Consider the following 23,708-nt stretch of genomic DNA (forward strand, 5'->3'; position numbering starts at 1 on the left):
AATCAGAGACAAACTGACAGAATATGCACCCTAGGGGCACCTGGGTGGCTCAGTGGGTTAAAGCCTCTGCCTTCGGCTCAGGTCATGATCCCAGGGTCCTGGGATTGAGCCTCACATCGGGCTCTCTGCTCAGCAGGGAGCCTGCTTCCTCCTCTCTCTGCCTGCCTCTCTACCTACTTGTGATCTCCATCTGTCAAATAAATAAACAAAATCTTAAAAAAAAAAAAAAAAGAATAAGCACCCTATGTCCCCATGCCCTCCTCACACCGGTGACTGCAAAGATGTCCAGGCTATGGGATACCTGGGTTCCCTCTTACCTTCAGACATGCCAAGGACCAGAAGTGGTTCCCCAGGTCATGCCCCAGCCTGTAGTTCATTCCCAGGTCATCCTTTGCCTTTTTTCTCTCAATGACTGGGATTTTTCTTTGCCTCATGTCCTTGTACCACCCCTAATTCACTCAAATGCTAGCAAATGTTTCCAGAGATGCAAGAAGGACCCGACCCAGAAACCTGGGTGCTGCCTTCTTCCATGGGAGTTGTGTGAGGTGGAAGAATAGCAGGGTACACTGAGTGCCCATGTTCCAGAAGGTTCCAGAACCTTCTTTCCCACGGTTTATGAAGCCATGTCCCATAGGAATGGCTATTCTCACCTTTCTTTGCACTTAGGATTTGGCTGCAGATGGAGTCAAGGTTGGAAGAACTTTTAGAAGCCAGCTGTAGTTGTTAACTGCAACAGAGGAGCAGAGAAAGCTGGGACATCTCCCCACTGGGGTTTGAACCCTGGCACTGGATGGGGAGGAATGTTTGCCCTGGATCTGGAGCTGAACCTCAGCCTTCTATGAGCAATTGCCCCAGCCTTTTAATTGAATTCTTGGCCTGCAGGGGTCATGAGGAAATGAAAGGCACCGAGAGTTGGTGAATAGAGCTCAGGCCTTTTCTGCAGACAGAGGGCACAGCTCTGACTGGGGCCAAAGTCACAGGTTTATGACCTGGCTTTGACAGCCCTAGTTGTGGGGCTTTCAAGGCAGCTGCTGAACCTGGAGTCCAGCCCCTCCCCCGCTCTCAGAAACATAAAGATGTGGAACATGGGTTCTTCCTTTTTGAGGCCAAGCCTGGTTCCTGGGATGCAGAAATCACTAGGTGATGACATAGCTGGTCCTGAACCCCTAAGGCTTTGGAACCTCTACCTGCTGGGAGGGAAAATTCAAGAGTCCCCGACACCTGCTCAGGGCTGGGCTGGCTGCTTTGTCACAAAGACATCCTTTACTGGGGCGCCTGAGTGGCTCAGGGGGTGTAGCGTCTGCCTTTGGCTCAGGTCATGATCCCAAAGTTCTGGGATCCAGCCCTCCCTCTAGCTCCCTGCTCAGCCAGGAGCCTGGTTCTCTCTCTCCCTCTGCTCCTCCCCCTGCTTGTGCTCTCTCTCTGTCTGAAACAAATAAATAAAATCTTTTTTAAAAATGCAGTTTAAATAAACTCCATGTCACAAGTCATCTGTGCCCACCTCCATACCCATGTCTCCAGAATCACCCTAAAACACCGATGTCCCACGCATCCCATTGTCCAGTGCAACCCTGCATGGTTGCGGTTCCTCGAGAGGGTCTGCAAAACCTCCCGCTACCTGGGGTTTTCTCCCCGCCCCAGCCAGGGACAGCACAGACCAAGAGCAGATGGAACAGGTAAGTTTTATTTGGACTTTCAACTTGTTCAGAGCTCAGGGGCCCCCACCTCCCTCTCCAGGCCCCCTTCCCCATTTCCCCTCCCCAGGGGAACCCTCAAGGTACAGTGCCATGTGTCTCTGGAGTCCTTGGTCCCTTCCTGCCTGACACACCTCTTCACTCCCCTGTACTGAGGAGGAGGAGAGGGGTGTGAGGAGGTGGGGGGGGCTGGAAGTGTTGGATCAGAATGGGACATGCACTGACGGGTAGCGCCCACTGCCACCAGCCCTGGGCTAAGACCTGGGAGAGGCTCGCAGCGGGGAGCGGTGGGGGGGGAGTTGGATTCATCGTGGGGCAGCAGGCTCTTGCCTTAGGAAGCTCCCCACCTCAGCCCTAGGGACCCCCTGGCCTCCTGCTTACCCATCCTTCTGAGGGTATGACTCTGAGGTAGATTTCACAGAGGGAATGTGGGTCGCTGGGGTATGGGAAGGGGGTTAGCTCTTTTGAAGTTGATCTCCAACAGCACCCTGGGCCCAGCCGCAGGTTCTGGCCTGGGAGGCAGGGCTGACGACACCCACCCAGCTAACAGAGGCCGAGTCACACACAGGCTCCAGGGCACCTGTGTGGTCAGGGACTCCAGTACTGTAAGGGTGGAGGGGAGCATCTGTCTTAACCATCTGTGTCTTGGTGCGAGGGGCTCCGGGGGGTTGCAGGGGCCTGGGAGGCTAGCACAGACACTCCCCTGGCCTGGGGGTCATGATGCAGGGTGTCCCCCTCACCCCGCCCCCCCACCCCCAGGGCAGCCTCTTTAGGCTGAATCCTCCGAGTCCTGCAGGGTCCTCCCTCTCCACTCTCGCCCCCAGCGGGGCAGAGGAGAACAAGACTGGCCTGCAGGGAATGGCAAGAAATGAGATGCCTCCTTCCCCTAAGAGGGGGACCATGCCGAGAGCCCAGAGCTGGCCATGGGATGGAGGAACCAGTATCATTGTGCAAGGCAGGCTCTGGGACCCCACCGAGAGGTGCTCCCTGGACAGAGCATAGCCTGAGAAAGATGGACATCTAGAGAGAAGCTAGGGGAGCTCCCAGAGTCCTCTGATACCTTCCCCCTCCCCCAGGCCCAAGCACTAGACACTTTCTTGGATCCAACCCTGTCTTGAGAACAGAAAGGCAGAGGGAGAGGCTGGGCAGGGGATGCCCCTCCCCATCCCAGCCCAGATCCTCACCCCCACCCCCCCGGCAGAAACCAGGGAGCTGGGGAGAGCCTCGGCTGGCCTTCCAGAAAGAGCCAGGGCTGAGTGGTGCCTAGACCAGGGAAGACGGCACACACGTTGACTCGGTAGCTAGTGGAGGTATCTGGGGGTCGCAAGGGGCAGGGGCCCCCCACGAGATTCATGCAGCATTCAAAGTGAGTGAGTGTTTTGGGGTGATAAGAGAAGATGGAGAAACAGCCAGTGGGTGGGGGAGACACCCTAGATCTTGCTGTTCTCCAGGTGGGAGTCAATGTGTTTGATGAGGGCATCATCCGGGTACCCAACAGGGAAACCTAGCTGGCAGAGGGGGCAGCTGCGGATATCAGAGCCCACTGTCTCCATGAGAAGCTGTGGAGAGAGAGGGGAGTCAGGTAAGGTCCCCAACCCTCCCTCATGGTCCCCACAGCCCAGCCTGCCCTTTCCTGAGACCCAGGGCAGAGAGGACTGTAACACGCAGAGAAGGCCTGGTTACCTCTTGTAAGCACCATCCCTCCTCCCCCGCCCTCCCTGCCTACCTTCTAGCTTAGCATCCACTGCCCCAACGCAGGGCATAGGACCCCAGGAGGCCTGTATGCTCAGCCTGCCAGGGTATATGCAGTAATGAGGCATAATGCAGAAGCTGAGACCCAGACATGCCCCCAGAGTGACTAAGACATGGTTCCCACATAACTCAAAGCAATGGATAATCCCAAACAATGTACAACCCAAAAATAATTTTCTATCTGGCTTTGGAATATATTTTGGTCCTTCCAGGTGGCAAGGGTTGGCTCTGACATTCAGGAAACTCATTATTTCACTGAAACGCTAGAGCCCCAAGACAGGCTGTCTTCTAGGACAGCCGGTAAAAAGCAGGGGCTCTGAGGCCAGATGCAGGGCACTGGATGCGCAGGCCCGACCCTCGTGTGGGCCAGAGACCTGTGGCGGTCATCAGGGCCCCCATCACTAGTGTCGCAACAGAGGGCTTTAGGCTCCCTGCCTCCCTCTTGGGAACCCTCTAACGGAATTAGATAAGAAAACTGAGGATCAGAGAGGATAAGTAGCTTGTCCAAGGTCTCCCCGCGGCTAAGCGGTGAGGTCTGGAATCAATCCCGGGCTGTCACTCTCAAGCCAGGCCCTTAACCTCGGCAATGAACGCGCCCCAGCCAGCCATCAGGGGCCGACAGGGTCCACGCAAGCCAAAGGCAGGGAGAGAGAAGCGAAGGGCGGGGGCAGTCCGGGGAGGCGGGGCGGGGGGCCGGTGCCCAGGGCGGGAGCCCACCACCACCCCACCAGCCCGCGGGCGCCCCACTCACATTGATGGACGGCCAGGACTGTGCGTGCTCGGCGTGGGCATAGGCGGCGGGCGACTCGGGGATGGGGAAGCCCGCGCAGAACGAGGCGCAGCGGATGGCGCCCGCCTCGGGGCTGGGCGGGCTGGTGGGCACGGCCCACTCCTCCTCCTCCGACGGCTGCTTCTCGAAGCGCAGCCGGAGGCCGTCGAAGGCGCGCCGCGGGCTGAGCGGCCGGCCGGGCCCATAGAGCTCGCCGCCGTAAGCCCGCGGCTTGGGCAGCGTGGCCGCCTCGGCCTGCAGCCAGGGCGGGGAGGCGCCCGCGTAGCCCGCGCCCTCGGCCATCTCCGAGTAGCTGCGGCGGCCCTGGAAGCCGGCCTTCACGTGGTGGCTGGGCGGCTTGGCGTAGGCACGCTCGGCCGGCGTCCTCTCGCCCGGCGGCGGGGGCGGCGGGGGCCGGGGCTGCGGGGCGGGGCAGGCGGGGGGCCCCGGGGAGCGGCGCTGCGGGCTGGGGGACTGACAGGGCGGCGGCGGCGGCACCGGCGAGCGGCGCTGGGGGACGGGCGACGGGCAGGAGGGCGAGGCTGGCGAGCGTCGCTGCTGGGGCGAGGGGCACGGGGGCCCGGGAGAGCGGCGCTGGGGGGCGGGGGACTGGCACGGGGGCCCAGGGGGCGCCGCCCGGGCGGGCGGGGACGGTGAGGGGCACTGGGGGGCCGGGGAGTGGCGCTGCGACAGCGGCGAGTGTCTTTGGCCTGGAAGAGAAGCAAGACGAGCGCAAGGAAGGACAGGGGTGGGTGAGAGAAGGCGTCAGAACTGGGGGGAGCCACGGCGGCCCCCCAGCTCTCCTCGGAATGCGGAGAGGCAAGACCCAGCGGGGAAAAGGAAGGCAACCGTGGCCCCAGGACGGGAGCCACAGCTGCCCTCCTGCCTCCCTTCGGACCCAGCTCCCAGCCTCCCCTTCCAGGACCCATCTCACCGCCACTCCGGGCCTGCTCCTGCAGCAGCGTCCTCAAGATCCTCCCCTGCAGGGAACTCAGCTCCCGGAGCCGGCCCAGCTCCTCTGTCAGCTCCGTGTAGGCCAAAGCCAAGTTCACCCTAAAGGACACCCCAGCCACCCCCCACCCCAAGACAAGGCTTGACTCCAGCCTGCCCCGACCCTGAGGTCAGAGGGCAGGGAGTGAGGAGGAGGTTACCAGGTTTACTGTCACAGCTGTGGAAGGAGAACTGCCCGTTCCCAGCCACTGGCTCTCCCTTCCCTCCAGGGCCTTTGTACCCCAACTGCAGAAATGCTCTTGGGCTTTAAGGTCTACTTCAAACACCACCTCTTCCAGGGAGCCTCCCTCTCTTCCCAGTGAACCTTACCTGGGGCTAGGGCAGTGGCTCCCCGACTAGGGGCTTGGGCTGGGGAGCTCAGTGACGCCAAGGGGTCCCTAAATCCATGTGTTCACCAAGCACTGTCTACGGCCTGAGCACATCTGATACAGGTGTGTGCGAATGTTTTTCTAAGCTGAGCAGAAGCTGTGGTGACAAATAAAACAGATTCATCAAAAAAACAGCCCTGAGTTGAAAGTAGCTCTAGTTACTGTGAGTTTTCTCCAAGAGTGATTACTAAAAGCATAAGTACAACCCGTGTGTTGGGGGCAGGGGTCCACGGGGAGGCCTCCCCTTTGTAGGACTGGGGACCAGTGCTGTACAGTTCCGTAGGTGAGGACGCGGTGGCTTGCCAGAAGAGCCAGCTGATAAACTGGGACCCGGGTCGGCCAAGCGCCACGTCCACTGCCCTCCTTGCACCTCAGCGCTGCCCTTGAGCTTCCAGTCCCGCACCTCCTGGGATCTCCAGGGAGTCCTTTCCAGGAGGAGCTCTGGAAACAGCTGTCGGGCACCACACACCCCCAGAGGGCGCCACCCACGAGAAGCACTCAGCAGAAGTCGCCTTGCTCTGGAACTGCACGGGGAGTTCTTCAAAAGGGAGCATCGTGTTGCTGTATTTCTATTCCCAGCACCCTGTCCAGGCCTGACCCCCAGGAGATGTTCCGGAAGTGAAGAATGAATTGAGCCTCCCCATCCATTTGCCTTTCTTCTTCCCTTTCTTCCTCCCACTTCCTCCTGGGCACCCACCTGCATGGAGCTGGAAGGGCTCTGAACTTAGCAAAGACTTCACCCACTTCCTTTTCTCTTCCTTTCTCTTTGGGTCACTTTGACCCAGCCCCACGGAAGGTTCACTCTCTCACACTGCCCCTCCCCTCTCCCAGCCTGGGCTGCACCCCTCTAGGGAGCCCTTCCTGACCTCACAGGCGGCTCTGCGGTTGCCTTGGGTCACTGCTTTCATCTCTGTTCCGGGCTTGGACACAGCCTGGGAGGCAGGAGCCTGGGAGGCGGGGGTTTGGTTTCCTCAGGTCTCCCCACCCCCTTCCCAAGTCCAGAAGGGACTCCAGAGGAGCTTGGGGGAAGTTGGAGCTGAAGGGAGGTGGCAGAGAGAGGCTCAGCCACTCCAGATGGATCTGCTCCCAGGGGAAGCCCTCTTGCTCTAGGATCTGTAGGGTGCTGGGCATGAATAAGATTGGGGAGGGGTGTCTTCAGACCCTGAGGCCCTATGCCCATCCCAAGGTCATGGTCATGGGAGAGAGGATCCATGTGGAGGGGAGGGAGTGAAGACAGGAGTGAGGCCACTTGACTGTGAGGAACGGTGTGAGAGTGAGTGTGTGTGTGTGTGCACATATGTGTGTCTGACCCTAGAGGAGAGAAGGGGAAGTCTTGAGGTTAGGGCTTCAGAGGGCAGGAAAAGCCGAGGTGCAAAGAGGGCAGATAATGACTGAGCTTCACTCTACGCTCGCTGCTCACCGGCTGGTTCTCTCTTGCTAATCCTGAGGCTGGCTGGGTGATGGGGGAGCCAAATGCCCCTCCCACGACAAAATTATTTTTAACCCATCTGAGCCAAAGCCAAATTATTGCCAAGAGACTGGATTCTGGGGGACAAGCCCACTTCCTAGGGATAGAGAGTGCCCGCTACCCATTTGAGGATGCACAGGGATAGAGGGGAGCAGAGAAGAGGGAGTCCTTTGGGGAGCCCTGGCTGAGGTGCTGGAACCTCAATTTTACCCCGTCTCAGCCCTTACGTGATATGTCCTGTGTTCCCCGACCTTCATCTCATGGGTCTGTGGGAGGGATGGCATCTCTCCCATCAGACCCGAAGGTCCAGCCTGGGTGTCCCATATTTAATTGAGGACTCCCCATTGACAGCTCCCCTCTTCCCTCTGAGTGCAGGAGCGATGTCTCCCCCATCACACTGGGGGTTTTGGAGGCTCATGCTGACCGCTCAGTGGCAGGAGCAGGAGGGGGCTCTGAGCAGGGCACGGATGGAGCGTCCCCCTCTGACGGAGCAGGGAGCAGCTGCTAGTCTCGCTCCCCATCCACCTTCACTGCCTAGTCTCGCTCCCCATCCGCCCTCACTGTCGTATATCAGGTGACAGATACAGGTCGTCGTCTTCACACCCCGGCTTGGAGATCTCACCTGCCACACTCAGTTCCCAGGCCCCTATCTCTTCCCTACTTGCCTTCCTCTCCTTGTCAGGAGCTACCCCAGTTTCCACCACCCTGCTCCTGGCACCCTCCTCACAGAAAAACAGATGGGTCAGCAGGAAACGGAAGAAGCCCCTAGCCCAGAACGCCCCAGCTCTGACCAGGTGCAGGGAGGGGGGGACTTGGGAAGGCCTGTGAGTATGAATGTCCTGCAGCCCCAGGCGACCTCACAAAGACCTCTGAGACCCTGGGCGAGGTGCTGGGGCCTGATCTCCTGATGTCCCACAGCCCTTTCGGGCCGCCCCTTACATCAAGCCTCTCTTCCCACCTCAAGATGCATAGGCCCCAGGCAGCCAAAGATGCTGACGACCTGAATGACTCACATTAGAACACACTGCCAATTCAGTGGAAAAAAATCTCAACTTCACAACACAACCAAGGCTTGCACATGTGCACCTGAACACAGGTTCCGTTTCCTGGCTTCCCGGCCCACACCTGAATGGTAGTTCCCACCACGCAACTGTCTGGGAAGCACGGGTCAGGCAAACGGCAGCAGGTGGCTGCTCTGGGCACTTCTTTATGGCTTAAATTATGGGAGAAAGGGGCACCTGGGTGGCTCAGTCGTTAAGCGTCTGCCTTCGGCTCAGGTCATGATCCCAGGGTCTTGGGATCGAGCCCCGCATCAGGTTCCCTGCTCTGCAGGGAGCCTGCTTTTCCCTCTCCCACTCTCTCTGCTGTGTTCCCTCTCTCTGTGTGTCTCTCTATGTCCAATAAGTAAATAAAATCTTAAAAAAAAAATTATGGGGGAAAGTTCTGTCTGCATCTTTCAGAACCTGGGAGGGACCCAGGAAGAAAAGAATGATAGGTAACCTGGATGAGGGGTTACCATGGGGCGGGGCACCATGCTAAAGAACATCCTGAATCCTCAGAGCAACCCCATCACATGGCCACTCCTCTCTCTGTGCTACAGATGACACAACCGAGGCTTACAAGAGCCCTCAAGCCAAGGAGCAGGGCAGGTGCTGAAATGGAGCTCTGGTTCCCCAGACTCTAAGGTCCAGGCTGCTGACCACTAAGCTATATACCACCTTCCAAGAGGATCAGGAAAGCGGGGAGCTGGGGGGCTGGGAGGGGGGACAGAAGGGAAAGAGGAGCAGGAGGAGGCTGGGGAGCTCCGCAGTAGCCTGAGCATCACCAACCCTGCCCTGGGAGGGGAGAGGAAGGTGCTAGACATACGTGGAAGATGAGAGCTGTTAAGAAGCTGGCTCAAGGTCACAGAGCAGCGGTGGTACAGAGCGGGGACTCAAACCTGCTCTTGGCTCCTCAGCCCGCTGAGCTGGCACCTTCAGGGGAGCCAGAGTGCAAACGGCAGAGCTGGCAGGAAGGAGGACTCCCTCTGCTGCAAATCTTTCCACCCTTCATTGACTTATCCTCCCATTCATTCTTTCCACGAATAAGTCCGGGATCTCAAAATTCCATCTGGAAGCAATAATCTTCACTGCGACTGATAAAGCGACTGAGAGGAGGAAGGTCAGAGACTGAAGCCTCCTCCTCCTCCGTAAAGGGGCTCTTTCTACCCCAAACCAGCTGGGAGGCACACGGACTCTGCCACGCCTTCCCCGGGGAAGCTCACTGGGGGCCCACGCTGGGCCGGGTCACAGGGAGGGCCAGCGCTGGGCCATGGCCCTGGAACTAGAGATGGACATGAGGTCGGGATTAAGGCTGGGGTCAGGGTCACATTAGGGCTGGGGTTCACAGCTCATTTTCCATCAGGATTGTGGACACAGTTGGGGTCAGGATGAGGGGTAGGGTTAAAACCGGGGATGCGATCGGTATTAGGGTAGGATTGGGGTCAGGATCAGACAGCTGGTCAAATCACCAGCTGACTCAGAATCAGGAGGAAAAACCGAAATCCAGCATTCCCAGCCCTTCCATCTCTGCCCAGAGCTGCCCCCAGCTGCCCTTAGCCCTCTCACCCTCGTGGGGGAATTGAGGGACCAAACTTTCCACCACCCACGGGCACACCCAGCATCAGTCTTCCCACCCGGCCCTCGGGGAGGGAACCACAGGCACCGGGCCGTGGAGCGGACTTGAGGCTGCGGGCCGGGGGGAGGAGGAAGTCACTTTGCAACAACTCAGTGCTCTACCACTTCCTTTCAGGCGCCTTGAGCCCCTTCACTCTCCTCGACCAGCTATGACTTGCGGTCCACAGAGCCTGGCTCCTCGTGGCAGCCCTGCCGGGCTCCCAGCACAGCTAGACGTTGGCTGCGTCTGGAAGGCCTCCCTGGAGACGGCCATGTTGAGCAGCTGATGCAGGGGCTGGGGACCAGTACGCCTGTGTGGGTGGGGAGCCACGCATCCCAGTGTGTCCAGGGCTGTCCCGGTTCCCCCGAGCGGCCCCAGCAGAATCCTGAGGGTTTCTGAAGCGTTCACATATTGAAATTTTTCACTTGCAACCCTCACCTGGTTACCTCAACAAATTACCGGATCGTCCCTCACAGCAGAGCCGCCCACCTGAGGAAGAACCCAAACCAGACAACCACCAGAGAGACCATCGCCCCACCTGCTCAGGACCCGCTGGGTATTCACATTTAACTTGTCACTTAACTTCTCCAGTCACTGAACTTCTTTGCACCTCAGTTTGCTCAGCAGTAGAAAGGGGACAAGACCTTCACCATATCTTTGGTGAGAACAAGAGTCTGCAGGTAAACGGCCTCACACAGTGCGCGGCCTGGACGAAGGCCCAGGAGTGCGCAGGAGACGGGCGGAGAAAGAACGAACCTCATGCTGCTCCTTTCTTGGAGACACCAACCAGCTCACTGATCTTGGTTTAGGAACAACGGGAGGATGTGCAATTTCCCATCTAGGGAGACAGAGCTGCTCTCTGTCTTCCTGCCAAGGAAGAGTCAGAGACAGATTCAAAGCCCCCTGGTCCCTTAGACCACAATGAGGTGGGAGTGCTGGGCACCGACTTCAGAGGTGCTCCCCCCACTTGGGGAGTCCCAAGGCTGCAAGTGCTCAGGGTTAATTCCTGTGAGCGCCCCTGCCCTGGCTGGAGGAGATTTGAAAGAAAGGAAGTAGGGAGGGTGAGAAGCGTGAAGGGGGAGGCCCTGGGCCTGCTGGTTCTGGGGCATGAGGCTCAGTTCAGGGTACATGGGGGTCTCCGACTTCCGTCCTGACCCACCCCACACTGCCCTTGACCTCTGTGCAGAGTTTCCATCCTCTCTCTCCGAGTTCACACTTCTCCCCCACCACTAACCGCAGCCCACGCAGAGGCTTGTGGGCGGAGAGAGGGGTGTGGGGAGGGGGGCGGAAAAGGGCCAGGGCTGCAACACTGAGCCCCCCACGTTGGGAAAAAAGCAAGCCCTATAGTTCTCTTCCTCATCACTCATACTGAGCCCCATTTTCTCACAGGGGGGCTCCCCTCTCTCACTGCACCCTCACTCCCTTCACTGAGCCTGCCCACCCAAGCCCTCAGCCCCCTCAAGGAACCCCCACTCCACAATTTCCCCTCCACCCTCAGCACTAGCCACACCCTCAGAAAGGCTGCGACTCTGAGCTGGGCTGTGAGGGGAGGGGTCTATGGGTTCCACACTCCCCCCAGCCCTCAGCTGAGACACTCTGGGGTCCTTATCTCCCTGTGCTTCCTAAGGAGCAGGTGGGTCTCCGCTCCCACCCTCCCTCATCATTGCCTCTGGCCCCTGACTGACCTCCAACAGCTCTTCCTTTGGGACAACCTGTCCCTGTCCCCTGGGCAGCAGCCACCAAGTGCTGGGCTGACCAAACAGCAGGGCAACCTTGCCCAGAGGTCAGACCTGAAGGGTGGCAGAGTGGCCCAGTCGGGTCTGGTCTGGAAGGCTGCTTTCTGAGAAACACTGCCGCTGAGCACAGCTGGTGGGCTGGGGGCTGGGATGGGAAGGACTGGGAATCCTTGGGGCCAGGGCTGCCTCAAAGGCCTGTCTCCTCGGCATGGGTAGACCCACTGGCGGGAGTGGGGGGCCATGTAGGGTTAGCAGAGGCAGTTATGGGGGGGGGCTATTTTAACAGTCAGAACTCCCACAATAAAACTGGCTGGCCTGGAGGTGTCCGAACGGAGACAGGTAAGCACCTTTCAGGAACACACGAGGCCCCCATGCGGGTAAATCAGCCCCGCGTTCCCACATTCCTCTCCTGGCAGACCCCACAGGCAAAATTCCCACTAGCCTGGAGAGTCTGGACAAAGTGGAAGGAAGAGGAGGGGCTGGCAGGGGGAAAGTGAGCTGAGAGCAGGTGACTGAGGCCTCAGGTGGGAGGACAGGGGAGGGAGCCCTCGGGAAGCAATTACCAAAAGGAGCTGAGTTTATAAGAAAATAAAACTGCCGGGGGAGTGAGGACTTCCTCTGAGAATTAACTCTTGCCAAGCTGGGGCTGTCCAGAGATGCTCCATTTGAAAAGAAGCGTGAGGCTGGGCAAGACAGAGCCCGGCTGGCTCCAGGGTGAGAGATCCAGGAGGTGCCAAAGCCAAGTCCCAACCTTCTAGGACAGAGGGGAGGAACCGGAGGTCACCCCTGGTAAGAGTGGCCCAGCCAGCCTCGGGGCGAAGCGCAGCTTCCTCTGGCCAAAGGGACTAGGGTGGCAGGTGCCCTGGGTGGGAAGGGAAGGGAAGGGGCTGTCCTGCCCACGGGGGCAGCATGGACCCTCGCCCTCCACAAGCCCTTTCTGGGAGTTCTCCTTTCCTCGCTCACTCACAGCCCTGGCCCTTTGCGATCCGCCAGTCCTTCTCCGGTCACCCACCCTTATCACCTTCCTCCCACACCTCTCGGTAATGACTGACCTCTGAGCCCAGGACGGAAACCCGGGGCTGCAGAGCCGAAGCCAGTAAAACAAGCACTCAGCATCCCTGGAAGGATTGACAGCCTGGCTGTTCAGATTCCGGCCCTGCCAAAAAGTCCTCTCCCTGGATGCACCCAGTTGGAGGGAGCCGTCACTGCTGGGCTAAGAGAGGCTGGGACTCAGTAAGCCATACAGGCCCCTACACTATAATGTCTGAGGCAAGCTAGGCTTCTAGAAAGTGTGTGTTCTGGATGGGGCGCATGGGTTCGCATGTGCCCAGACCCACAAGCTAGGGCGCACCCAACACCCCCCCCAGCAGCCAAGCTGAGGGATCCCACCCACCAGTCCCACAAACTGGGTTCTCACCCCCCAGCTATCACAGCTCCACCCAAGCCCTCACCCCAGGGTGCAGAGGGAGGTGAGGGGTATCCCCAACTGGCCAGAAGACTGGAGGAAGGTGAGAAGGAAGCCCACTGAAAGGAGGACCCCTAGGGTCCCGTCACTGGGTAGAGAGTGTGATGGAGAGGGAGTCTCTGCCCCTCTCCGGGCCTCGGTCTTCCCTCCCATGAAAGTAGGGAGTCTGTGCCACACGACTGGTTTCAGGGGAGAAGACTTAGGCGGAAGGAGGTTTGCGCTCTGTTTCTCAGAAAGCGGGAGAGGGTGAGTTCTGGGTGCGGATGTGAAAAGCTTCAGGCTCGCTGCTGTCAGGCTGCCACTCGCCCTCTCCCTTGCTGCCCGACGTTCCCCCAGAGGCCCCCACCATTAGACTCCCCACTGCCAAAGCTCCCTCCCTACTTCCTGCGGCCCTTTCTTCCCAGCGCAAGTCCCAAGGGACACCCCAGCAGAACAGGTTCTAATTCCCCTCCCTGCTGCCCCAGAACACCAGGATGCCCCTCTTCTTCTCAGCCTCAGCTTTCTCCTGAGACAGGAAACAAGGCACCACAAATCCTGAAAGAGACCACCTCCTTCCTCCTCACCAGGGAGGGGACACCTAACCCAACTAGCTGGCCCTCTTACTGGGACAGAAAATGGGGCCCCAGAGAGGCCCAGGAACTCACCAGGGGACACAGAACAGAGCAGCAAAGCTGCTGAGATGTCTCAACCCGACACCGCAAGGAGGCATGAGCTCGGGTGCCAGAAGCAAAAAGAACATCCCAGAAGGCCACCTCCTTCCTGTGAAGCATGCGGAGCCACTCGAGCACACCAAACCCCACGACCCTGATGCTGGAAGAGAGGTCCTCCGAGCAGCACAGAGCGGGAGAAGTGAACCGAAGGGGGGACCCAGGAAATGCCACCCCTAGGGCACAGAGGCAAAGAAGGAGAGGATTTCGGATGTGACTTACTGATCATCCCCGACTCTTTTCACCCACGCCATGTCCCTCTCTGACTGGTTGGAGGCGAGATCCTAGGGAGGAAGACTGAGGTCAGATGCCAACGGTCACCTTGCCCAGACCCCCCACCCCACACACACCCCTTAACACTCCCAGGGCCAGTCTGTACCTAGGAAGGAAGTCCTGGGCCTCTAAAGGCTACTTCCAGCAGCCCCCAGGCCTCCGTGGAGCTCTGGGTAGGGTTCTGGCCTCCAGAGTCCCTGCCCCTTACCTGGGCCCGGCTCTCCTGTAGCTGCTTCAGCTCCCCCTGCAGCCGCTCGCACTCAGCCTGGAGCTGCTCCTCCCGAAGCTGAGCCCCCCGGGCCTCGCCCTGGGCAGCCTCCAGAGCCTCTTCCAACCGCCTCCGCTCCAGCTCACTCACACTGGCTGTGGGGCCCGGCCAGCCTACTGGCAGGACAGAGGATAACGTCAGGCTGGGTCCGGCTGCCAGGCACCCTCCACTGACCCCCAGACCGGCAGAGACTGAAACAGGTGAGCCCCGCAGCATGAGAGATCCTAAAGGGCCGGCCACAGGCCAAGTGTCCCGAGAAGCCTCTACTGAGGGCTGTGAGGAAGGACGGTCTGAGCTGCTGCTTCTAATCTTCTTGGAGGCAAGGGACACAGTAAGATGGCCTCATGAAGGACTTCCCTGGCCACATTCAAATCTCCAAGAGTCCTTTGGCCTCTGCTACTCACCACCTGGGAGAGGCCTGGTGGGGGCGGGGGTCTGAGTGGAGGTGCCCTCTGCTGACATATATGGGAACTGCATGCAGTGGCAGCCTGGGGCAAGCAGGCAGTTAAGCGGGGAGTGTCGGTGGGAGAAACTGGGTAAGAGAACAGGTAGTAAAGAGGAATAGGGTAACTATGGGAGAAATTTAAGACATTATAATGGGGTGTTGACCCCCAATCCCAGAAGGGAGAGGTGTCCAGTGATGCTGAAACGGGGGTTAGGCTTGGGGACTTCGGGGTAGAGACATCGGGGGTCGCGAGATCTCACCGTGACTCAAACCAGATCCCCCTCGCAGGGCCAAGTAGTGCAGGTCCAGATCGGCACATGGTGGGGCAGAGGCGGGCGGGGGGCTGGGGCTGGAGAAGGCGGCGTCCCGGAGGCCTTGCTGCTGCCGCAGCTGCTGTTCCAGGCCGCAGATCTGCCGCAAGTGAGTCTCTACCAGGGCCCGCTGCCGGGAGACACAAAGGGTAGGGTCTGCCCAGCACCAGGGAACCCTGGAGGGCTCCCCAGACCCAGGACTCCCACATGTCTGGGACGCCACCTCCCCACAATGAGCTGAGGCCCCAAGTCCCACATCCCAGCTGCAATCTCAGTGGCTGTGAGTGTGCGGTCCCGTCTCTCAGCAACTGCAATGCAGGTGTTTCTGGCTGTTGCCCCGTGCAAGGTCAGGGTTAAGGCCTCTTCCCTGCCCTAAACACACGGGACACTTATACAGACCACACCGTCCAGATACAGCCACCCCCTCAGAAGCGTCACGACTTCTCTTTGCCTATAGGACAACCACTCTGGGCTTCACCCATCTCATCTCCAACACAGGGACAGCCACGCTTACCTTGTACGCTTGTTCTAAGGATTAAAATCAGTAAATATATCTAAAGAGATCACAGCAGTGCCTGGCACACAATAAGGGCCATGTAAGTGTTTACAGTGATGAAGGCAAAGCATTTTTACACAAATGCCCCACAACAACGCAGCACTGTGGTTCTTGTGAGCCCTTTCCAGAGGAGAGCCAAGGCTAAGTGATGTGACCCAGAGAGGAGCTGGCAGAGACCACGTCTCCTGACTCTGACGCCAGCCCCCCTACTCACACGCATGGCCATGCCCCTGCTCAGAATCACACACATGCCGGACTCATCCCAGCAGCCACGGGGACCTGATCCCCTCTGCCCTTGCCCACGCCACCTTCCAGGCACAGGTCCACAGGCAGAGAGTCGACCCAGCCAAGACCCAAACACATGCATGGAGACACAGCGTCTGCGGGGACACTGCGTGGCCAGGGGTGTGCCAAGAATCACTCACAACGGGTACGAAACACTCAGCTACACTCTAAAGGGCGACGGCCACTCAAAGACACACAGGAACCCACTGGGTTCCACACTACAGACACACACACGTGGGGTCACACGCCATCAAGCCACAAGGGTCACACGCTCAAGCACCCCTGGGCCTCACCATCTCCCCCAGCTCTGTCTCCAGGTCGCTCTTCTCCACGCAAAGTTTCTCATAAGCCTGGATCATCTCCCCAAGCTGTTCTTCCTGCTCCTTATTCTTCTGCAACTAGATGGGGCCCGGAGGGAGTGGAGGGCACGCCACGGTCAGGCCCACCCTTGATGTGGGGGCCGAGCAGTTCCCCGTGCCTCCCCCCCTCACATCCAGCACCCAGTGGAGGGCTGGGCGAGGCTGCAGCCCATTCTAGGGAGGAACGCAGCCATCTCTGATCACGGAGACAGAGGCGGGGGTGGAGTTGGGGGCAGGAGGTGTTGGAATTCTGCTGGAGCAAGGAGCTCAGGGAGCCCAGCCTGGGCTGGGAGGCCAGCGAGGGGCTCACCTCATGCTGGAACTGGTTGAGCCGCTGCTGCAGGTTGACCTTCTCCATCTCCAGCAGGGACCCATCCTTGATTTCATACAGAGAGAAGCCGTGCTCCTCTCCAAAGTCATTGATCAGCGGGTACTGTGGGCAGGCAGGCGCTCAGGAGAGCTTGCTCAACTCCCTACCCAGGCTTCAGCCTCTCTTAGGCCCCCCACCCCACAACCTGCCTCAAAGTCCTGGTCCCTCCCTCCCCCTGCTCAACTGCGACCCACACCACCTGGAGGCATCTCTCACCAACCAGATCTTGTTTAGTTCCAAGGTCCCATCCCTTTGGCCCTCCGGATCCCTCCCTGACCCTTCCATCCAGAGCACCCACATCCCTCACAAGAGACCCTCAAGTTCCCAAGAGTGTGGATCTTGATCCCTCTTTGGGATTCCTGGGATCCCCAGTTCCTGCCCCTCAGCAACCCTCACCCCAACACACACAGAGCCAGACCCCCATCTTTTCCAAGTTCTGACCTTGATCTCGTAAACTTTGAGACGGCGGCGGAGGGTGGCATTCTCCCTCTCCAGGCCTCCCAGTCGCTCTTTGATGTCCCCATAGGCTGTGATGAGGGCAAAGTGGGAGGCGGAGCACATGTCCCCACCCAGCGAGGGGTCTCCTGGGGCATCCAGCCACACCTCACTGGGCCCCAGTGCCTCCTGGGTCAGGATGCTGATGTCCTCTTCAAACATGGACTCCATGGCAAGGGCCTGGGCCTCGGCCCCCACTGGGCCTCCTGGGAGAGCAGGAGCAAGGGTGGAGAGGGCAGCCTGGAGGCTGTCCCTGATACCCCTCGACCTGGCCTGAGGAACACTGTTGCCAGCCAAGAGGCAGCTTGGAAGCTGCAACCCCCTCGTCCGCCCCAAGGGCTGTTTTCTCTTCTCTGCTGCCTTTGGCTGAAGGGGTTGGAACCAGCTGAAGACTTGGAGGGGGGGTGGGGAAGAAGTAGGGACAAGTAAGTCAGGCCAGCAGCAGGGAAGAATTCCTTTCAGAACCCAGGGAGACCTGTGGACAGGAAAGCGCTGCCTTCCCAAGTTAGGACCCAGCCAGGCCTGCCTTGACACTCCTCAGCCCCTCTCCACCCCCAGGCCTCGCTTCCCCAAGTACCTCTCTGCCAAGCTGCTCATCCCAGGCCTCTGGCACCCCAGCTCCTCCCTAAGGCCCAGTGCACTGGGAGAGTCAGCCCCTCGCTGTCAGGACGTCCTCTGTGGGGCCCCCGCCCAACTTCCCAGCTTCTTCCTGCAGGATCCCGGAGTTCAGGAAAAGGAAGTGCCTCCCCCACTCACACCAGGGCTGTGGCAACCCTCCAGGACCTCCTAGCCCCTGACCTGGGACCCACAGGAAGTCCTCCCAGAGTGTCAGAGGGAACACACAGCCAGGAGGGGCCGCCCTGGGAAGGGAGGGCCAGAGAGTTCCTTAGCCCGCCCATGTGCAGGCACACAGGGAAATGGGGAGCCCTGGGAGGGGGCAGGAATGACTCAGGGCTCCCAGAGAGTAGGCGAGGGGGTGCGTGTGTACTTCTCCTGGCCCTGTTTATGAATGTGTGTCTGTGGTTGGCATGTGTGGGGGGGGAGTGTGTGTGTCTGTGAATGAGTGTAGGTGTGTCACAGTCAATGAGTGCCTTTGCAGGGCTGCGGCTGGGGGTCAGGGATGGAGTTGGGAAGTGGCCCAGAGGCCGTGTGTGTTTGTGTGTGCGCGTGTGTGCACGCGTGCGTGAGCGTGTGTGAAGGGTGGGCACGTTCAGGGCCGTGTGTCACGTGAGGCACTATGGGAATGTCCGAGGTGTGTGTGTGCGCGCGCGCCGGAGCGAGTGTGCGCGTAGAAGAGGGGGCTCGGCGTGCGGTGTGAGTTGAGACAGTGGGGTCCGCGACCTCCCAAAGCCGGGCGGCAGGAGCCTGGAGTGAAGAGGGTTCAGGCCCGGGGCCCAACACCATCCCGCCCCAAGGCCCCATTAAGTGCCAGGGAAAGGCGTGTGACCGGGTCTGAGTAGAGAGTGTGTGCGCGTGTTTGTAGGGCTGGCCCCACCTTTAACCCCTTCTTCTCCAAGCGCATCCCCTCCCCCCCCAACTCCGATCGCCAGCGCTCACCACACGCCCCCCCCACCCGGCCCCCCAGCCCGCCACCTCGGGCCCAGCCCCGCCGGCAGGGGCTCTGTCCCCTGGGCCGCCCCGACAGACGCTCCCTTCCTCCGCATCCCCCGCCGGCCCAGCGGCCCCGGGTGAGAGCCGCGGAGGGCGGATAGGGAGGGCGGGGGTGCCTCCTCGGCCCCGGGCCCCTACTGCGGCCCCTTTAAGAGCCGCCCTTTAAACCCCTACAGTTCGGCGGACAGAAATTGTCGCCCCTCCCCTCTCGGGGGCCGAGACCACGCAGCCCCCTCCCCCACCGCTGGCCGAGCCCCGGGCCCCCAGTCGGCCGTCCCCGGGCCGGGGAAGGGGGCTCCCGGGGCGGTGCGGCCTGAGGAGCGGCGGCAGAGGGGGAAAGGGAGTGGTGAACGCGGGCGGCCGGCGCCGGACCCTTCCCCTCCCGGGCCCGCCGGGGCCAACTGCCGGCCCACCTCCCGCCCCCCTCCTCCGGCCCACCCTGCGACCCCGGGGACCGGCCCCCGGGCGCCGCTCCCCTCCCCCCGCCCCAGCCCCGCCGGGGACTCACAGCTGCTGCCGGTTCCTGCTTGTAATCGCAGCTTACCCCCTCCGCCTGCTCCCTCCCCAGACGGGCACCGGTGCCCCCACCCCCCTGGCACCGCGCTCCGCTCTCGCCCTGTCGCCGCCGCCGGGTCTCTCCCCACCCCCCACCCCTCCCCCCAGCCCCCCTCCCTCCCGCCCGCCCCGCTCCTCCTCCGCCGCCGCCGCCGCTGCCTCCTCCTCCTCCCCGGCTGCTCCGGGTTTCTCCAGCTGGGAAGGCGCCCGGGACCCCGCCGCTGCCACCACCACGTGGCGAGGGGCGGCCAGCCCCCGCGGTGCGGCGCGGCCTGGCAGCGCGCCCGGCGCCCCCCGGCTCCCCGCCGCGCCCGGCCCGCGCTCCGCGCCCCCTCCCCGACGCGTCCCTAACGCAGTGTGGCGTGGCGTGGCGTGTGTCGGGGGCGCCTGCGGCCGCGCAAGGGCTCGGGGGCGCTTTGGGCTTTGCTTGCGGGCTGTATGTTTCGGGGGAAAGAGAAGCTGTGTATTTGGATTTGGGTTTTGGTTTTGGTCTTTGCCCTCTTGTGAAGGAAAATATTAGACTTATTCTTCATTGCTCTTGGGGGTGGGAGCCTTGCTCTGATAAAAGATACACTGACCATGGGATCTAGGCGGAGAGATTAGCGTTAAATTGGTTAACTTCTTTGGAAGTGAAAGTGAACTAAGGAGGTCAGAGTTTCATTTAGAAGTGAAACCGCTTTCAGCCCCCCAACACAATCCCCTCACCCCCCAGGCCAATGACACGAAGAAACAGCACGTCTTGGCGTTCTACAAAGATTATTTGAGCACCTGCTAAACTACTGGGCAAGGGACCCAAGTTGTTTTTGTTTATGTTTTTGTTTTGCTTTTTTTCCCACTGTGTGACCTTGGGCAAGTTACTTAACCTCTCTGAGTAAAGTTGGAGATTATTCCCAACCCAGGCAACCATGGGAGGAAGAATGGGGAATCAGAACTAAAGGTGCTCTGAATTCTCAGGAGGTGTTAATGAGTCATTTCTATGATGATTCCTTGATGGATTAAAAAAACGTGGGCGGAGGCATGGTCAGCCTGGCCGCGGGCAGTGAATTATCGTGAATTATCGGGGGAAACTCTGAAGGGCTCTGGCTGACTCCAGACAGGTCAACCCTGAAAGCTGAGTGGAGGCTTTTGGTAGGCTCAGCATTTAGCCTCCCATCTGGAGGGAAGGTTCAGGCTGCTGGGAACCGGAGCCTACTCTTCTGGCTCTTGGAGGAAGGAGGGATGAATCTGGAAAGGGGAGAGGAGGAAATAAAATGCTTCTTCCTTGTGAGCTTTGAGAAGCAGCAGGAGCTGCTTGGATCTTGCCCCACTGTAGGGGGAAAATTGGATTTAGGGGTGAGTTTGTCCTCCTGGGAGAGCCAGCAGGGGCTGTGGACTCTTTCTCTGCAAAGAGGGGGATTCTTAACTGGCTTCGTTCCTCCTCCACCTGCTGGGTTCCTTTTTATAGTCTAGAACAGGAAGGCAGGTCAGCCACTTGCTCTCTGAGGCACAAGCTTTCTCAGAGCCAAATGGGACAATCCACCTGTCCTCTAGATAGGAAGGCCCCTGGGCTGGGACATGCATCGCTGCCCTAATCCCAAGGGGCAGGCAGGTGTTACCTTCCTTGGTGCTGCACAAGGTTCTCTTCTGAAACAGAAGACCAGGCAAAAGATCAGAGGCTAGGCTAGAAGGTGTGGGGTTGGCCACCACTGGACCTGTGAACCCCACAAGCCCTCCCTCACCAGAAAGGGTAAGGGCTCCAGGTACCCATCTGAGCACTCACTCCACAGAGGAAGGTGTTCACCCTTGCTGCTGTTGGGCTGCTCAGGGTACAGGCCTAAATCATAGCTAAATGGTTTATCCTGGGTTCTAGGTAGTTGGTGGCCGAAGCCCAACAAGGATTACGCTGGGGTTTGATGATCCTAAAATGCCACACACACCCCGCCCCCCAATTTGGACCCGATCTCATTGCATTCTCCCTGTTTCTGACTCTGCTGCTCCAAACAGTTCTGAGAGCAGGGACTGTCTTCTACCCATCTTCATCTCCCCAGTGCCCTGATGGTACCTGCTCGCTATTCATTAATTCAGCAATGACTTAAAAAAAAAAAAAAATATATATATATATATATATATATATATTAAGTTCTGCTGCTCATTTTTTTTTCTTGAGATTTTATTTTTAAGGACTCTCCACACCCAACAGGGGGCTCACACTCATGACCCCGGAATCAAGTCCCACTCTCCACTGACTGAACCAGCCAGGCGCCCCAAGAGTCTGGTTTTTATGGTTTGTCTCTTTCCCTCCCTTTTGTTTTTTTGGTTTGTTTGTTTGTTTGTTTTGTTTCTTAAATTCCAATATGAGTGAAATCCCACGGTATTTGTGTTTCTCTGACTGGCTTTTATTTTACTTAGCATTATACTCTTTAAATCCATCCATGTTGTTGCAAATGGCAGAATTTCATTCTTCTTTAATGGCTGAATAAAATTCCTGTGTGTGTGTGTATCTTTATCCATTCAGCCATTGATGGATGCTTGGGCTGTCAAGCTGAATCTTTAAGGGTAAGGAGTGCTGTCAGCTGAATGAATGAATGAATGAATGAATGAAGCAGCGTGACTTTGGATTAGTTAACTCAACCCCCAGGCCTCCTTCATCTGAGAAAGCTAGAAATTGGTTTGAATGCCTTCTAAGCACCCACAAAATTATCAGGGCTCATCGTAACAGAGACAGGAATAGGTAAAAACCTTTGGTGGAAGGGGAGGTGGGAGCAAAGAAGGGAGAGTGGTGGGCAGCTGGCCAGGCCCTGAGTGGTGAAGTACTTCTAAATGGCATCCACAGGCCCAGTAGGAGAGGACTGCAAAAGCAGGGCTGAGCTGCCCTTGCTTATTTCCTTCTTGGAAACTCAGGGAGAGCCTGTCTCCCGCTCTCAGGACTCTCACTCTGGAGAAGAACTTTGTCATTCCTGTCCTGGCCTTGCCTAAAAAGAATAAGAGGTGGTATTAGCAGCTGGCAAAGAGACTGAATCAAAGTAAAACCCTAATGACTTAAATAGAAGCAGACAGGCAGGAAAATTGACTAGACACATGTGACAATGCAGGATCCGGGTGCCACTTTAGCCCTCCAGTTCTGAGCCCTAGAAAATTAGGGTTTGCTGTGGAACCATCCTGGGTCTCTGCCTGCACCTCCTGGTCTTTCTGTCACATCAGAGGTCTGGGCTGTGATGGAAAGACTCACCCCTTCACCCAATTCCCAAGTTCCTGCGAGGGGTCCTACACATCCTCTAATCAAATGAGCAAGGCTTGGGTGGAAATAGTTTTTCTTTTGTTTTGTTCGAATAACTACTTTTCCTTCGTATTGTCCATGACCGTGTTCATTGCTGCTGTTTCCCAGATTTCTTTTTCAGGATTTTTAAAAATGATTACACTGAATTTTTTTAAAAGATTTTTTATTTATTTATTTGACAGAGATCACAAGTAGGCAGAGAGGCAGGCAGAGAGAGAGAGTAGGAGGAAGCAGGCTCCCTGCTGAGCAGAGAGCCCGATGTGGGGCTCGATCCCAGGACCCTGGGATCACGACCTGAGCCAAAGGCAGAGGCTTTAACCCACTGAGCCACCCAGGTGCCCCTACACTGAATTTTTGAATACTACTGTTTGTTATTATTCATTAGCCTGTGGGCTCCGTTGGAAGGATTCATTGCTATATCCCCAGCGCCTTGAACAGTGCCTGGCATGTTCGCAGTAATAGTTGTGGATCAGTTAATGAGATGAGTGCCTGGTGAGGCGCTGTGCTAAGAACTGTGCATGGGTTCTGTTCCCCTGGGATCTCTGTCTTACACATGACGGACTTGAGGATCAGGAAAAGGGAAGGTTTTGCCCAGGGTCAGACTCAAAAGGCTGTACAATATTTTGAAGGGCACCACTCATTGCTCCAGGGAGCTTTGAGTCATTTCTTAATTCTCTTTCCCTGTGGATGGTGACAGGCTGCCCCTTGCATCCAGAGCACGGGCTGGGTGCCAAGGCGGAGATATACTTTCCTTTCACACCAGGTACTTTTCACACTGAGGAGAGCTCAGCTCAGGAACTTCTGGCCACGGAGCCCCTGGGAGAGGGAGCAGCTCAGGCTGTGCTCCCAGCACCAGCTGAGAGTGCCTGTATTCGGCCCTGTGGCCACCAGGCACCACCACTGCCCCTCCCCCAGCCCTGGTTCCCAAAAAGCTTTGAGCTCAGTGGGTGAATGCAAGGAGATGGTTCAAACTCCAGTGGGGGAGGAAAGTTGACTTTAGGGAAAAGCGCCACCTCCCACACACACCTAAATTAAGAGTTTGACCATCGTCGAAAGGTGTAGAGTGGATCTCATTATCGAATTAAGGCAAAATTAAGGCAAAATGGCTCTGCTGTTTAATTCCAAGAACGCTTCATCCAAGGCTCTCCCTGCTTGCACAGCAGAAACTCGCTGGGAATGGAGGTTCATGGGCTCATCCTCTAACCCACATCCCACATGGTTATCCTGCAGGACAAGCACAGCCTGTGGGGTCAGCAATGCTTGGCGGCCGTGTGACTTTCGGCAAGGTTGTCAGCCCCC

General features: G+C 58.4%; 1 protein-coding gene across 2 annotated transcripts; it reads right to left on the bottom strand.

Annotated features, from left to right (window-relative positions):
* Positions 1 to 1,662: 1,662 nt before the first annotated feature.
* Positions 1,663 to 17,173, bottom strand: TBKBP1 (TBK1 binding protein 1; the record flags this gene model as incomplete). Of its 2 annotated transcripts, none has more annotated exons than XM_080827108.1 (9): positions 1,663 to 3,253; positions 4,198 to 4,925; positions 5,150 to 5,268; positions 13,848 to 13,909; positions 14,107 to 14,282; positions 14,872 to 15,052; positions 16,057 to 16,161; positions 16,433 to 16,555; positions 16,934 to 17,173. In XM_080827108.1, the coding sequence occupies 9 exons, from the start codon at positions 17,156 to 17,158 to the stop codon at positions 3,125 to 3,127; spliced, it is 1,848 nt and encodes a 615-aa protein (XP_080683234.1). In that variant the 3' UTR covers positions 1,663 to 3,124. The 2 variants fall into 2 exon arrangements, with proteins under 2 accessions (XP_080683234.1, XP_080683233.1); XM_080827107.1 differs by having other exon boundaries at positions 14,107 to 14,279; positions 16,934 to 17,158.
* Between the last annotated feature and the right edge of the window lie 6,535 nt (positions 17,174 to 23,708).

This window comes from Martes martes, assembly GCF_963455335.1.
Source record: "Martes martes genome assembly, chromosome: 16".
Classification (NCBI taxonomy): domain Eukaryota; kingdom Metazoa; phylum Chordata; class Mammalia; order Carnivora; family Mustelidae; genus Martes; species Martes martes.